The 16,090-nt window shown below is 45.3% G+C and overlaps 2 protein-coding genes across 2 annotated transcripts in view; one reads left to right on the top strand and one right to left on the bottom strand.

Annotated features, from left to right (window-relative positions):
• LOC142258166 (methyltransferase-like protein 25B) overlaps window positions 1–16,090 on the bottom strand; it is a 114,641-nt gene that overhangs the window by 21,736 nt on the left and 76,815 nt on the right. The gene's annotated exons all lie outside the window — the stretch shown is intronic.
• LOC142257607 (Fc receptor-like protein 3) overlaps window positions 1–16,090 on the top strand; it is a 46,640-nt gene that overhangs the window by 11,037 nt on the left and 19,513 nt on the right. Inside the window, exons 3-6 of the mRNA XM_075329745.1 lie at window positions 801–1,061; window positions 4,818–5,114; window positions 8,281–8,322; window positions 10,710–10,844. Of these exons, the coding sequence (XP_075185860.1) occupies window positions 801–1,061; window positions 4,818–5,114; window positions 8,281–8,322; window positions 10,710–10,844 (735 nt within the window). The remainder of the gene's footprint in view (window positions 1–800; window positions 1,062–4,817; window positions 5,115–8,280; window positions 8,323–10,709; window positions 10,845–16,090) is intronic.

The raw sequence follows: 16,090 nt of genomic DNA, 5'->3' as shown, positions 1-16,090 counted from the left end.
ACTATGTGGGGCCCATTATTCTGTATGGAGGACTATGTGGGGCCCATTATTCTGTATGGAGGGCTATGTGGGGCCCATTATTCTGTATGGAGGGCTATGTGGGGTCCATTATTCTGTATGGAGGGCTATGTGGGGCCCATTATTCTGTATGGAGGGCTATGTGGGGCACATTATTCTGTATGGAGGGCTATGTGGGGCCATTATTCTGTATGGAGGGCTATGTGGGGCCCATTATTCTGTATGGAGGGCTATGTGGGGCCCATTATTCTGTATGGAGGGCTATGTGGGGCCCATTATTCTGTATGGAGGGCTATGTGGGGCCCATTATTCTGTATGGAGGGCTATGTGGGGCCCATTATTCTGTATGGAGGGCTATGTGGGGCACATTATTCTGTATGGAGGGCTATGTGGGACCCATTATTCTGTATGGAGGGCTATGTGGGGCCCATTATTCTGTATGGAGGACTATGTGGGGCCCATTATTCTGTATGGAGGGCTATGTGGGGCACATTATTCTGTATGGAGGGCTATGTGGGGCCATTATTCTGTATGGAGGACTATGTGGGGCCCATTATTCTGTATGGAGGGATATGTGGAACCCATCATTCTATATGGAAGGCTATATGAGGCACATTATTCTGTATGGAGGGCTATGTAGGCCAAATGAGATCTAAGAGGCACACTTGTTACAATTTATTAACTTGAAATGACCCAAAGGGGTTTTCCAAACCAGTCTTTGAATATGGTCCAATCTCGTATTGAAGTGGATTTTACTAAAAACACACTGTCCTTCATCTTAGGCTTCGTCACCTTACAGGCGCCTACTAATGTTTATGAAGGAGATGACCTCATCCTTCGATGCCAACATTACCCTGGATATACAGCAAAGCAGACAATATTTTACAGGAATAATGCAGTTATACAAGACTGGGGTTCTGAGGATGAATTACACATCGAGAATGTCAACATGACATCGAGTTGCAAATACAAATGCACAAAGCAGGTCAACCATCACCTACTCAATTATCAGCATTCAGATGAAACCTCTGTTTCAGTTCAAGGTAAATTACGTCTTATTTCTGCTTTGGACTTGGAGTCTCCAACTATTTGGCTTTTACAGCATATCCCATACAGAGTAATGCATATTCATGCTACCAAGGAGCCCCTTCCTTTAAGACCAGTACCAACAGGTCTTCCTACAGCATGTCCTGGCTATCACGGTACCACAATATTACCCTGTATTGCACATTGTACAGCATGTCCTAAAACTGAAAAACAAAACTAACACAAATTTTTGCATTTGTTATCGGAAATTAAAACGTCACGTATCCATAAAGCAAAGTCACCTCCTCCTCAGCATCAACTCAGATGGAAACAACCGTATCTATGCTTTAGTAATAGATGAAGGGTGTAGCTGGGGGGTCACTATAATTTGGGAGGCCATTAGGTTGTTAATGTTGTTCTAGTTGTGAGGAATAAGGCATATCATTCATGCCAGTCAACTGCCAATTATACACATTTACACCCATCCTGACCTGCAGCAAGAAGAGGTCACCAAGACACATAAAAAATACAATACCTAGATCTCGGAACAAATGGCAGGTGACAGAAATATATAATAGCTAGGAAGCTGCCCTGGCCAATGCAGACCCCCTGTTGACAAAAGTAATTCAGCTAGGGAAGTGGGGATTGCTGGCTTCAAAAGGGGACTTTTCAGTCTGGCTCCAGTGTAAAAATGTAAACAATTAGGTTATGTTTAACTCCCACAAATATGGCAAGCATATTTTCGGCTTCACGGCAGCGGGATGCATGTAACACATATTTTGCCTTAATTGTAGGACATGTGAATCAACCCATTATTAATAAGAAGTGGAGGGAAAAACCATAGACCCATCATGTTTCCAGGCTATGAGTAGCTAAAATCATAAGAAGAAATATGATGGTAATATCTTCCACATGGGATGCTCAGGGGCGAAGATATGAGGAACATCCCGTGTCCAGCCCTGTCATAGGTCAAAAGGTGGGTGGTACATGGGAGGTACATAAGTTCATAAAAACCGAAGCGGACATTTTGGAGTGGGTTCTTCTCAGAGAGGTCATGTTCAGTAAATGTGTGGGGAGTCCCAAGGACACCAGTGGCTCCAGAGCGCCTCCCCTGTGCCAAGCCAGCACCAGGCCTAATCATAAAGGAACAAGGTAACCGATTCATCTGTATATCTGCTGGAAACTATCTCTTACTTACATCCGCATTTCTTAACATTAATATTTGTAAATTCGTCTTGTATAATCTAGTTTGCCCTTAAGGAAATTAAATATATAATTTAATATTGGGTTGCTCTTTTGTCTCAATCCACGAATCCCATGCTGTGAGCTCGGTTTAGTATTACCCGCTACCTGGGCTGGTTTCTGGCCCGATATAATCCTTCTAATGGACCAGGCTTATATCTAATGAGGAACTGGTGGCAGACTACTGAACTAGCCAAGCATTGTTTCACGCTAGTGAAAATGGTCTGTCGGGGTTGTGAGTGAGTGGAGTATCGCGCAAGAGGTTGCACTGCCCACTGTCTTCCTCTGGCCACATGGACAGGGGGTGTCAGTGTAACACTGTGCCAAGCTGACCTTACATACATCTTGGGTGCGCAGAACGTCATACATTAACAGAAGTGACGAGTTCGTACCGGGTGGCTCCAATGTATTAGAGACGTCAAGGTGGGGCAGTGAGGTGCCATTTCATCACAGATTGATAGATTAATGGACTGCAGTGGGATGTTTGAGTGACACCTCCGGCTGTTGAGTGTAGGAGCTTTATATATAGTCATATGAAAAAGTTTGGGCACCCCTATTAATGTTAACCTTTTTTCTTTATAACAATTTGGGTTTTTGTAATAGCTATTTCAGTTTCATATATCTAATAACTGATGGACTCAGTAATATTTCTGGATTGAAATGAGGTTTATTGTACTAACAGAAAATGTGCAATCCACATTTAAACTAAATTTGACAGGTGCATAAGTATGGGCACCCTTATCAATTTCTTGTTTTGAACACTCCTAACTACTTTTTACTGACTTACTGAAGCACTAAATTGGTTTTGTAACCTCATTGAGCTTTGAACTTCATAGGCAGGTGTATCCAATCATGAGAAAAGGTATTTAAGGTGGCCACTTGCAAGTTGTTCTCCTATTTGAATCTCCTATGAAGAGTGGCATCATGGGCTCCTCAAAACAACTCTCAAATGATCTGAAAACAAAGATTATTCAACATAGTTGTTCAGGGGAACGATACAAAAAGTTGTCTCAGAGATTTAAACTGTCAGTTTCCACTGTGAGGAACATAGTAAGGAAATGGAAGAACACAGGTACAGTTCTTGTTAAGCCCAGAAGTGGCAGGCCAAGAAAAGCACTTGCTACCCACAGTAAAATTTGGTGGAGGTTCCATCATGCTTTGGGGCTGTGTGGCCAATGCCAGCACCAGGAATCTTGTTAAAGTTGAGGGTCGCATGGATTCAACTCAGTATCAGCACATTCTTGACAATAATGTGCAAGAATCAGTGACGAAGTTGAAGTTACGCAGGGGATGGATATTTCAGCAAGACAATGATCCAAAGCACTGCTCAAAATCTACTCAGGCATTCATGCAGAGGAACAATTACAATGTTCTGGAATGGCCATCCCAGTCCCCAGATCTGAATATCATTTAAAATCTGTGGGATGATGTGAAGCGGCTGTCCGTGCTCGGCGACCAGCAAACTTAACTGAACTGGAATTGTTTTGTAAACAGGAATGGTCAAATCTACCTTCATCCAGGATCCAGGAACTCATTAAAAGCTACAGGAAGCGACTAGAGGCTGTGATTTTTGCAAAAGGAGGATCTACAAAATATTAAATGTCACTTTTATGTTGCGGTGCCCATACTTTTGCATTGGTCAAATTTTGTTTAAATGCACATTGCACATTTTCTGTTAGTACAATAAACCTCATTTCAATCCAGAAATATTACTCAGTCCATCAGTTATTAGATATATGAAACTGAAATAGCAAAAACTCAAATTGTTATAAAGAAAAAAGGTTAAAATTAATAGGGGTGCCCAAACTTTTTCATATGACTGTATTTCCTGGTTGGAAGCCTGGTGGCCAGGCCATACATAGCGGATGGGGATGTTTAATTTTGGAGAACATGTATTTATTAGCTCCATGAGAGGATCTAACAGAGGGAACGCGTTCCCCCAACCTCCACTGTTCCCTATTGATTAGTCTGTGCAAATCAATGAGCATCACCCGAACCATGGGTCGTGACAGTAATTTTTGACCAGAGTACATGAGCCGTGGGAGAGTCATAGCTTCTTTTGACTAGCCAGCCTGGTGCCAAGTTACATAACCTTCATGCCAAAGAGAGCTGCAGATGCCATCATCTAAGAGGCACCTGTCGTGGCTCCTGTCCACAGGGGAGAAATTACTGTCATGGGTTATGCAAATCGACTTACATCATGGCATCTGCTGGTATCAGTGTTTGCACCACGTACCAGCAATGTCTAGCAGCAGATCAGAAGGGCACAGAAGTAGTACCCAAGCGATCACAATGATGGAGACATTCATCATTGGGCACCAATTTGAAAATGGAAATGACAGATTTAAAAGGGAGGAAACAGATACAGACAGATACTGCATCCAGAGGAAAGTAGAGTATATCCTGGTCTTTCGTACTTTTTGGAAATGGGAATGCCACTTTTCATACAGTATGACCTCAAACATATTCTATAACCTAATTTTTTACCACTTATGACAGTGTGACTTTATTTCTGTGTTCTTTTTTTCTAGCACTTTTCTCACTCCCAACAATAACTCAGAGCCCACAGTTTGTGACAGAAGGTGACCGCCTGACCCTGACATGTCACACGAGGCTCAGTCCCCACAGGCAGTACACAGTGCTACAGTTTGCCTTTTATCAAGAGGGACAAAATATTCAGGAATTCAGCTCGGCTCATACATATGAAATTCCATTCGCGAAACTGAGTGATTCCAGGAATTATACGTGTGACGTGCAGACATCTAATCACAGAATTAAAAAGACGAGCACAACGACGACTATACAAGTAAACAAGATCGGAGAGCGTGGTGAGTGGGAGATTATTAATTACAGCATTACATTGGTAATTCAGTAATATACTTCAATCACACATTGAAAAATGTTGTATACCTATTAGTTCTCGAACAGTATTTTTTATTAAGGACAGGGAGGTCCTTTTCTCCAGGAGCTTGAAGTTTAAGGGTGCGTGTCCACGATCCGTGTTTGCAGGGTTTTGGATGTAGCATTATTCAGCTGCGCCCAAAACGCTGCGTTGTACAGTATAAGCATAGTGGCCAGGATTTCTAGAAATCCCATGCCCACTGTGCTTGTTTTTTCCACAGCAAACACTGACCTACAGCACGGAATCCCAAGCCGCAGCATGTCAATTGTTTGCTGCGGATTTGCGCGTGTCCTCTGTAGGGAGAACACAAGCAAGAGACCGCAGCGCACTGAACCCTGATCGTGGGTATGAGCAGCTGCGGTCTCATGCGAAGACTCGCGGTCCCCCAGGTCAGGACCTGCTGCATCCAGGACGCAGTGAGTCCTGATCGTGGGCACATACCCTAAGGAGTTGTCCCAAGCTTGAAAGTATCCCTTCTCCATAGGATAGCTTCTCAATCTTTGGGGGTCTTTAACATAAACACAGCCTTAGTAATGTCAAGGTGACCTCAACATATATGAATATTGGTAAACGGATGGCAGCGGTATTTCACTGTTGTGCTGTAGCACTTTCTGTAATGTTTATTTAGAATTGTATGGCTTATTTTTCTCTCTAGTGCTGTATGCAAAGCTGTGACCATCTGTCACAATCCTTACTGATCATAAAATGGCTGCTGCATTCCCTGACTCAGCTTTTATACAGCCTATGATAGTTTCTCCAGATTAGCTGTGCTACACCATGTCAAGTGATAAGTGGAAGACATTATGAGGGAGCTTGATCCACAATACCTGGGATCACATGAGCCTGCTTGAACCATGGTGCCTGGGATCATGTGAGGAGCTAATGTTCAAAATAGTTTAGACACGTTCCGTTCAGCCTAATGGGAATATTAAATGGGTAAAAATTCTCTCCTCCACACACAAAATTGCTGCTTATGCGGATGACCTCCTTTTCTTTATCACTAACCCTAGAATCTTGCTTCCTAATCTAATGGCGGAATTCCACAGCTACTCTCACCTCTCTAACTTCAAGATTAATTTTTCAAAATTGGAGGCTTTGGTATTGGTCCTCCCCCACTTGTGAGTCACCTTAAGAGAGCTTTTAGTTTTAAATGGGCAGCTCAAATGTTAAACTATCTAGGAATACAGATTATGTCATCCATTTTGATGTTACACCAATGCAATTTCCCGCCACTTCTTAAAACTGTAAGAGCAGCCTGTGATAGGTGGTCCAAATCTAACTTTACCTTGTTTGGTAAGTGCCAAATCTTGAATACCCTTCTGAGAATAATATATCTGCTATAGGCTCTGCCTATCGCAGTCCTCTCAGCCTTTTTCAAAACAATTAATGCAATTCAAACGGCCTTTATCTGGGCCACAAAGGGAGCTAAGGTTAAACGTGCTGTCCTATGTAGACCCAAAGCTGAAGGGGGTATTGGCCTCCCGAATCTCAAGCTGTACATGGCTTCCCACCTGGCGCGGATTGTTGACTGTTGTAGAAACAAACATAAGGCGTGGGTCCAGATAGAACAGAGCTCTTCAGACTTCTCACTATGCACCTTCTCCTGGGCCGCCTCTGCTTTTCCCACCCCCCCTGAAAGCTCATCCTACAATTGGACCCGCACTAAAATTTGCTTGGATCCGTAAGTTGATCACACTAAACACATAAACACACTACTACCTAGGACGCAGTTTTTGACAGATAATATGAATCCACTTGCCTAGCATCGGGACCTATTAGACATACTCTCTCAATGTACTACTCCCTGTTGGTCTTGCTCCCGGATCAGCCACCTCCCCCCAACATTCTGCAATGGGAAAGAGATTTAGGTATAACCTTCTCACCGTAGCAGCGTTCCAACATATTTCGTCTGGCCCATAAGACGTCCTTTAGCTCACGATTACAGGAGGCAAACTACAAACTTCTCTCTCCTTGGTACAGAGTCTCCTCTCATTTACACACGTTTCCTTAAGTGGATCCAATGTGTCGGTGGTATAGCAGGGCAGAGGGTACTTTCCTACACATCTTTTGGTAGTGGAGTGTGTTGCAGCCCTCTTGAACAGGATAAATGCAATGCTCTGTAAAACCATACAAAAGCTGTTTGCGGGTGTGAGTCAGATTATCCGCAAAATAACAGGGTATGCGGGAGATATGGGGTCAGCATTATACCTACTTCAGCACAGCGAAATGTCAGCTTCTGCATATAAACGTTCGCTGTTGAGATTTCTAATTATGGCGGCCCGCTCATGTGCTCCTCCTAACTGGAGGAAAGTCACCTGTCCCAACGTGTCACTGTGGATTGAGAGCGTTAACAACATTATGCATATGGAAGACCTGACGTCTTCGATCCATGATACTTACGAGAAGTTCTGGGCCACCTGGTACTATTGGCTCGACTTTTTCAACAGACAGATGAATACAAGGAGACACTGAGAAACAGAAAGTGATACCTTATGGATGAAGGTGTGTGGAGGGGCGAACCTTGCCCCCCCTCACTGCCCCCTCTTTTTTCCCCCCTTATCCTCTTTCTCTGCTTTTCCTCTTCCTCTCATTCGTTCCTTCTTTGATCCTTTGCCATCTCTCTCTTTCCCATGATTTTTCCTTTCTTACTCTCTCTCCTTCGGTTGGGCTGTTTTGTCTTCCAACCGCTGGGGACCCGGAGGCCATCGTAGCTCTGTAAAAACTTTTGACAGTCCAGTCTATATTTTGTTTTACCTGAAATTGTTTGCATTCTTCTATGTGCAATGTATCTCCATGTTTTACATTTTGTTTAATGATGTCAAGTTAAATAAAGAATTATAAAAAAAAAAAAAATAATGTACAAAATAGTGGCGGGCGAATTGCAAATGATTTCAGTTTTCCAGGTCCGGCAAATTTTTCTAAACTTTGATTCAAATTCTGTTTGAAATGAATTGACTCATCTCTACAAGTTGTGCTATGAGCTCAGGCCGAGATGTAATGCTGCTACATGTCAGGTCATCATTTAGGCTCAATTACACCTTTACGTAAAGTTTCGGTAAATTCCTATTGTTCTATATTTTTCTCTCTTTTAGAGCTGTTTAATAAGTCGGAGACAGAAGTAACATCAAAACCAGGTGATTTACTTGTTTAGGCATAAGCAAAAACTTTCACCTGAATCCTCCACATGCTCTTCTTTTTGAATATCGTTTTGTATATGCTGCTCAAAAATGGCATCAGGTTTTATATTAAAGTCTTCAATCATATCCCAAACTGCTTTCCTAATTATGGAACTCCATGTTTTTGAGGATTTTTTGTAGTTTTGAAAAGGACTTGGAGAGTTTCCTCAATATTTATGCTAACTTTTTGTTCCAAAACCTCATAAAAAAATTCAGAATTTTGGAAACTCCAAATTTTGAGTTTGGAGGAGGGTTAAGAGAGTTTAGGCTCAGTTTCTGCTCCAAAAATTCTTTGAAAAACCCTGAATTCACATAGTCCAAAAGGTGTAGATGGAGCTGGTGGATTAACATTTGTGCATTCGCACTTGGGAGGTGAAACTAGTTATTACACGACTGCCCCCATTAAGTGGCACCAAATGTATCGGAAGAGCCAACTTCAGATACATTACCGATACTGCACTAGAAAGTCAGCTCATGGAACGACACCATACAGCAAAATACCTAATATATTAATAGTTTTTTCAATTTCTGGAGGGAACAAAGCCATCCCAATCCAATTCTGGAACGAAGTGTATTTCTGACGTAGTCTTGCTTTTGCTTGTTCATATAGTTACATACAGTTAGGTCCAGAAATATTTGGACAGTGACACAATTTTCGCAAGTTGGGCTCTGCATGCCACCACATTGGATTTGAAATGAAACCTCTACAACAGAATTCAAGTGCAGATTGTAACGTTTAATTTGAAGGTTTGAACAAAAATATCTGATAGAAATTGTAGGAATTGTACACATTTCTTTACAAACACTCCACATTTTAGGAGGTCAAAAGTAATTGGACAAATAAACCAAACCCAAGAAAAAAATTTTTATTTTCAATATTTTGTTGCGAATCCTTTGGAGTCAATCACTGCCTTAAGTCTGGAACCCATGGACATCACCAAACACTGGGTTTCCTCCTTCTTAATGCTTTGCCAGGCCTTTGCAGCCGCAGCCTTCAGGTCTTGCTTGTTTGTGGGTCTTTCCGTCATAAGTCTGGATTTGAGCAAGTGAAATGCATGCTCAATTGGGTTAAGATCTGGTGATTGACTTGGCCATTGCAGAATGTTCCACTTTTTTGCACTCATGAACTCCTGGGTAGCTTTGGCTGTATGCTTGGGGTCATTGTCCATCTGTACTATGAAGCGCCGTCCGATCAACTTTGCGGCATTTGGCTGAATCTGGGCTGAAAGTATATCCCGGTACACTTCAGAATTCATCTGGCTACTCTTGTCTGCTGTTATGTCATCAATAAACACAAGTGACCCAGTGCCATTGAAAGCCATGCATGCCCATGCCATCATGTTGCCTCCACCATGTTTTACAGAGGATGTGGTGTGCCTTGGATCATGTGCCGTTCCCTTTCTTCTCCCAACTTTTTTCTTCCCATAATTCTGGTACAGGTTGATCTTGGTCTCATCTGTCCATAGAATACTTTTCCAGAACTGAGCTGGCTTCATGAGGTGTTTTTCAGCAAATTTAACTCTGGCCTGTCTATTTTTGGAATTGATGAATGGTTTGCATCTAGATTCTAGATGTGAACCCTTTGTATTTACTTTCATGGAGTCTTCTCTTTACTGTTGACTTAGAGACAGATACACCTACTTCACTGAGAGTGTTCTGGACTTCAGTTGATGTTGTGAACGGGTTCTTCTTCACCAAAGAAAGTATGCGGCGATCATCCACCACTGTTGTCATCCGTGGACGCCCAGGCCTTTTTGAGTTCCCAAGCTCATCAGTCAATTCCTTTTTTCTCAGAATGTACCCGACTGTTGATTTTGCTACTCCAAGCATGTCTGCTATCTCTCTGATGGATTTTTTCTTTTTTTTCAGCCTCAGGATGTTCTGCTTCACCTCAATTGAGAGTTCCTTAGACCGCATGTTGTCTGGTCACAGCAACAGCTTCCAAATGCAAAACCACACACCTGTAATCAACCCCAGACCTTTTAACTACTTCATTCATTACAGGTTAACGAGGGAGACGCCTTCAGAGTTAATTGCAGCCCTTAGAGTCCCTTGTCCAATTACTTTTGGTCCCTTGAAAAAGAGGAGGCTATGCATTACAGAGCTATGATTCCTAAACCCTTTCTCCGATTTGGATGTGAAAACTCTCATATTGGAGCTGGGAGTGTGCACTTTCAGCCCATATTATATATATAATTGTATTTCTGAACATGTTTTTGTAAACAGCTAAAATAACAAAACTTGTGTCACTGTCCAAATATTTCTGGACCTAACTGTATGTCATAATTCCAGGATAGTTGGATTAAAAACGTTTCCTAAATAAAAACTATTTCTATTTGTTAAAGGGACAAGTCATGTTACCACCGCGGTTGCAGTGACTTCATTGGTCTTAGTCCTATTCCTCATCGTCATAGCCCTGATTTTCCTGTACTGGACAAAACGGATTCCTCTGCCTGGTAATAACCAACCGGCATCAAAAGGTAACTGAGCAATAAAGAATCCGAAAAGGGAACAATCGTTCTATAATTATACTATTATTAATAAAGAATAAAACATGATTTAGGCAGGAGCAGCCCACCAGCTAATATGGTCTAGACTCTTCCTAGACAGGAGATGTTCAGCCATGGATTTTAACATGCTCTATACTAGTAACCACCAGAGGCAGCGGCTTATTTTCCTCTGTTAAAAGGATGGTCCTAGTCTCAAATATTGATGAGTGGACTATTGGAGATCAATGATGGTCCAACAGTGATATCTGATCCTGACGAGGCCAAATGTGCTCAGCAGACAGAGCAAGATAATGCATTTCCATGAAATGTTTAGCGGCTTCTTCTGGTTGTCCAGGTCTCACATACTGATGAGTGGATCATAGGATAGGTCGCTAGAAGATCAATGAACGTCCAAGATCTACATCTGATCTGTAAGAGACCAAATGTGCACAGCATACAGAATAAAACAATTTGGTTCAATGAAATGTTTAGTGGTTGTTTCTGGGTTGTCCAAGTGTGACGTCTGCCCGGGACCACACTCAAGATGGCTGTCACGAACAGACTAGGGCTAGCTGTCCACTCAGCAGGATTCCAAGAACCCCGAAACTCTTTAAACCCTGTACAGGGATCTGGAATTACAGCAAGGTTCAGGAGATCACTGCCTATGGAAGGCTGCAATCCAGGAAATAGTAGTCGTCAGGCAAGGTCCCAACCAGCAGGTACAAAAAGGGACAAAAAAGGGAATTTTGTTTACTTACCGTAAATTCCTTTTCTTCTAGCTCCTATTGGGAGACCCAGACAATTGACAATTGGGTGTATAGCTTCTGCCTCTGGAGGCCACACAAAGTATTACACTTTTAAAAAAGTGTAACCCCTCCCCTCTGCCTATACACCCTCCCGTGGACCACGGGCTCCTCAGTTTTGGTGCAAAAGCAGGAAGGAGAAAACTTATAAATTGGTCTAGGGTAAATTCAATCCGAAGCATGTTCGGAGAACTGAAGACCATGAACCATAAGAACAAATCAACATCAACAACATGTGTACACAAAAGAACAACCAGCCCGAAGGGCACAGGGGTGGGTGCTGGGTCTCCCAATAGGAGTTAGAAGAAAAAGGAATTTACGGTAAGTAAACAAAATTCCCTTTTTCTTTGTCGCTCCATTGGGAGACCCAGACAATTGGGACGTCCAAGAGAAGTCCCTGGGTGGGTAAAAGAATACCTCAATAAAAAGAGCCGAAAACGGCCCCCTCTTACAGGTGGGCAACCGCCGCCTGGAGGACTCGCCTATCTAGACTGGCGTCTGCCGAAGCATAGGTATGCACTTGATAGTGCTTCGTGAAAGTGCAGACTAGACCACGTAGCTGCCTGACACACCTGCTGAGCCGTCGCCCGGTGCCGCAAAGCCCAGGACGCACCTACGGCTCTGGTAGAATGGGCTTTCAACCCTGAAGGAAGTGGAAGCCCAGAAGTACGGTAGGCCTCGAGAATCGGTTCCTTGATCCACCGAGCCAAGGTTGACTTGGAGGCCTGAGAGCCCTTACGCTGGCCAGCGACAAGAACAAAGAGCGCGTCTGAACGGCGCAGGGGCGCCGTGCGAGACACGTAGAACCGGAGTGCTCTCACTAGATCCAAAGAGTGCAAATCCTTTTCACACTGGTGAATTGGATTAGGGCAAAAGGAAGGCAAGGAGATATCCTGATTTAGATGAAAAGGGGATACCACCTTAGGGAGAAATTCCGGGACAGGACGCAGAACCACCTTATCCTGGTGGAAAACCAGGAAGGGGGCTTTGCATGACAGCGCTGCAAGCTCAGACACTCTCCGAAGTGATGTGACTGCCACCAGGAAGGCCACCTTCTGAGAAAGACGGGAGAGAGAGAGACATCCCGCAGCGGCTCAAAAGGCGGCTTTTGAAGAGCCGTCAGAAACCTGTTAAGATCCCAAGGTTCCAACGGACGTTTGTAAGGTGGGACCATGTGGCAAACCCCCTGCAGGAACGTGCAGACCTGCGGAAGCCTGGCTAGACGCTTTTGAAAAAACACGGAGAGCGCCGACACTTGGCCCTTGAGAGAGCCGAGGGACAAACCCTTGTCCATTCCAGATTGTAGGAATGAAAGAAATGTGGGTAAAGCAAACGGCCATGGAGGAAAACAGTTATCAGAGCACCAGGATAAGAAGATTTGCCAAGACCTGTAATAGATCTTGGCGGACGTTGGCTTCCTGGCTTGTCTCATGGTGGCAATGACATCCTGAGATAACCCTGAAGACGCTAGGAGCCAGGACTCAATGGCCACACAGTCAGGTTGAGGGCCACAGAATTCAGATGGAAAAACGGCCCTTGTGACAGCAAGTCTGGGCGGTCTGGAAGTGCCCACGGTTGACCCACCATGAGATGCCACAGATCCGGATACCACGACCGCCTCGGCCAGTCTGGAGTGACGAGAATGGCGCGACGGCAGTCGGACCGGATCTTGCGTAGTACCCTGGGCAGCATCGCCAGAGGGGGAAACACATATGGCAGTCGAAACTGCGACCAATCCTGGACCAGAGCGTCCGCTGCCAGAGCTCTGTGATCCTGAGACCGTGCCATGAAGGCCGGGACCTTGTTGTTGTGTCGTGACGCCATGAGATCGACGTCCGGCGTTCCCCAGCGGCGACAGATCTCTCGAAACACGTCTGGGTGAAGAGACCATTCCCCCGCGTCCATGCCCTGACGACTGAGAAAATCTGCTTCCCAGTTTTCCACGCCTGGGATGTGAACTGCGGATATGGTGGATGCCGTGGCTTCCACCCACATCAAAATCCGCCGGACTTCCTGGAAGGCTTGCCGGCTGCGTGTGCCGCCTTGGTGGTTGATGTATGCCACCGCTGTGGAATTGTCCGACTGAATTCGGATCTGCTTGCCCTCCAGCCACTGCTGGAACGCTTTCTGGGCAAGATACACTGCCCGTATTTCCAGAACGTTGATCTGAAGCGAGGACTCTTGCTGGGTCCACGTACCCTGAGCCCTGTGGTGGGGAAAAAAACGCTCCCCACCCTGACAGACTCGCGTCCGTCGTGACTACTTCCCAGGATGGGGGTAGGAAGGATTTCCCCTTCGATAACGAAGTGGGAAGAAGCCACCACCGAAGGGAAGTTTTGGTCGCCTGAGAGAGGGAGACGGTCCTGTCGAGGGACGTCGGCTTCCTGTCCCATTTGCGTAGGATGTCCCATTGAAGGGGACGCAGGTGAAACTGCGCGAAAGGGACTGTCTCCATTGCTACCACCATCTTCCCCAGGAAGTGCATGAGGCGCCTCAAGGGGTGTGACTGGCCTTGAAGGAGAGATTGTACCCCTTTCTGTAGTGCCTACTGCTTGAACAGCGGAAGCTTCACTATCGCTGAGAGGGTATGAAACTCCATGCCAAGATATGTCAGCGATTGGACCGGTGTCAGATTTGACTTTGGAAAATTGATGATCCACCCGACACCCTGGAGAGTCTCCAGGGAAGCGTCGAGGATGCGTTGGCATGCCTCTTGAGAGGGTGCCTTGATCAGCATCCAAGTACGGGATCACCAAGTGACCCTGCGAGTGTAGGAGCGCTACTACAGTAGCCATAACCTTGGTAAAAACCCGTGGAGCTGTTGCCAGGCCGAACGGCAGTGCCACGAACTGCAGGTGTTCGTTTCCTATGGCGAAGCGCAAGAAGCGCTGGGCTCTGGAGCAATCGGTACGTGGAGATGAAGGGAATTTTGTTACTTACCGTAAATTCCTTTTCTTCTAGCTCTTATTGGGAGACCCAGACGATTGGGGTATAGCTACTGCCCTCTGGAGGCCACACAAAGCACTACATTAAAAGTGCAAGGCCCCTCCCCCTCTGGCTATACCCCCCCGTGGTATCACGGGTTCTCCAGTTTTAGTGCCAAAGCAAGAAGGAGGAAGCCAATAACTGGTTTAAACAAATTAACTCCGAATAACATCGGAGAACTGAAAAACCGTTCAACATGAACAACATGTGTACCCGCAAACAACAAAAAAACATCCCGAAGGACAACAGGGCGGGTGCTGGGTCTCCCAATAAGAGCTAGAAGAAAAGGAATTTACGGTAAGTAACAAAATTCCCTTCTTCTTCAGCGCTCTATTGGGAGACCCAGACGATTGGGACGTCCAAAAGCTGTCCCTGGGTGGGTAAATAAATACCTCATGTTAGAGCTGCAAAACAGCCCTCCCCTACGGGGGTGTCACTGCCGCCTGCAGGACTCTTCTACCTAAGCTGGCATCCGCCGAAGCATAGGTATGCACCTGATAATGCTTGGTGAAAGTGTGCAGACTGGACCAGGTAGCTGCCTGGCACACCTGTTGAGCCGAAGCCTGGTGACGTAATGCCCAGGACGCACCCACGGCTCTGGTGGAGTGGGCTTTTAGCCCTGAAGGAACCGGAAGCCCCGCAGAACGGTAGGCCTCTAGAATTGGTTCTTTGATCCATCGAGCCAGGGTGGCTTTAGAAGCCTGCAACCCCTTGCGCGGACCAGCGACAAGGACGAAAAGTGCATCGGCACGGCGTATGGGCGCCGTGCGGGAAATGTAGATTCTGAGTGCTCTCACCAGATCTAGCAAACGTAAGGCCTTTTCATACCGGTGAACCGGATGAGGGCAAAAAGAAGGCAAGGAAATATCCTGATTAAGATGAAAAGAGGATACGACCTTAGGGAGAAACTCCGGAATGGGGCGCAGCACAACCTTGTCCTGGTGGAACACCAGGAAGGGAGCCTTAGATGACAGAGCTGCCAGCTCAGACACTCGCCGAAGCGATGTGATTGCAACAAGAAACGCCACTTTCTGCGACAGCCGAGAAAAGGAAACTTCCTTCAGAGGCTCGAAGGGCGGCTTCTGGAGAGCAACTAGTACCCTGTTCAGATCCCATGGATCTAACGGTCGCTTGTACGGGGGCACAATATGACAGACCCCCTGCAGGAACGTGCGCACCTTAGGAAGACGTGCTAGACGCTTCTGAAAAAACACGGATAGTGCCGAAACTTGCCCTTTAAGGGAGCTGAGCGACAAGCCCTTTTCTAACCCCGATTGCAGGAAGGAAAGAAACTTGGGCAATGCAAATGGCCAGGGAGACACTCCCTGAGCAGAGCACCAGGACAAGAAAATCTTCCACGTTCTGTGGTAGATCTTAGCCGAATTCGACTTTCTAGCTTGTCTCATTGTGGCAATGACTCCCTGAGATAATCCAGCAGATGCTAGGATC

Source organism: Anomaloglossus baeobatrachus, chromosome 12, assembly GCF_048569485.1.
Source record: "Anomaloglossus baeobatrachus isolate aAnoBae1 chromosome 12, aAnoBae1.hap1, whole genome shotgun sequence".
In the NCBI taxonomy this organism is placed as follows: Eukaryota; Metazoa; Chordata; class Amphibia; order Anura; family Aromobatidae; genus Anomaloglossus; species Anomaloglossus baeobatrachus.
The sequence above is the reverse complement of the archived record's forward strand: the minus strand, read 5'-3'. Positions and strand labels throughout refer to the sequence as shown.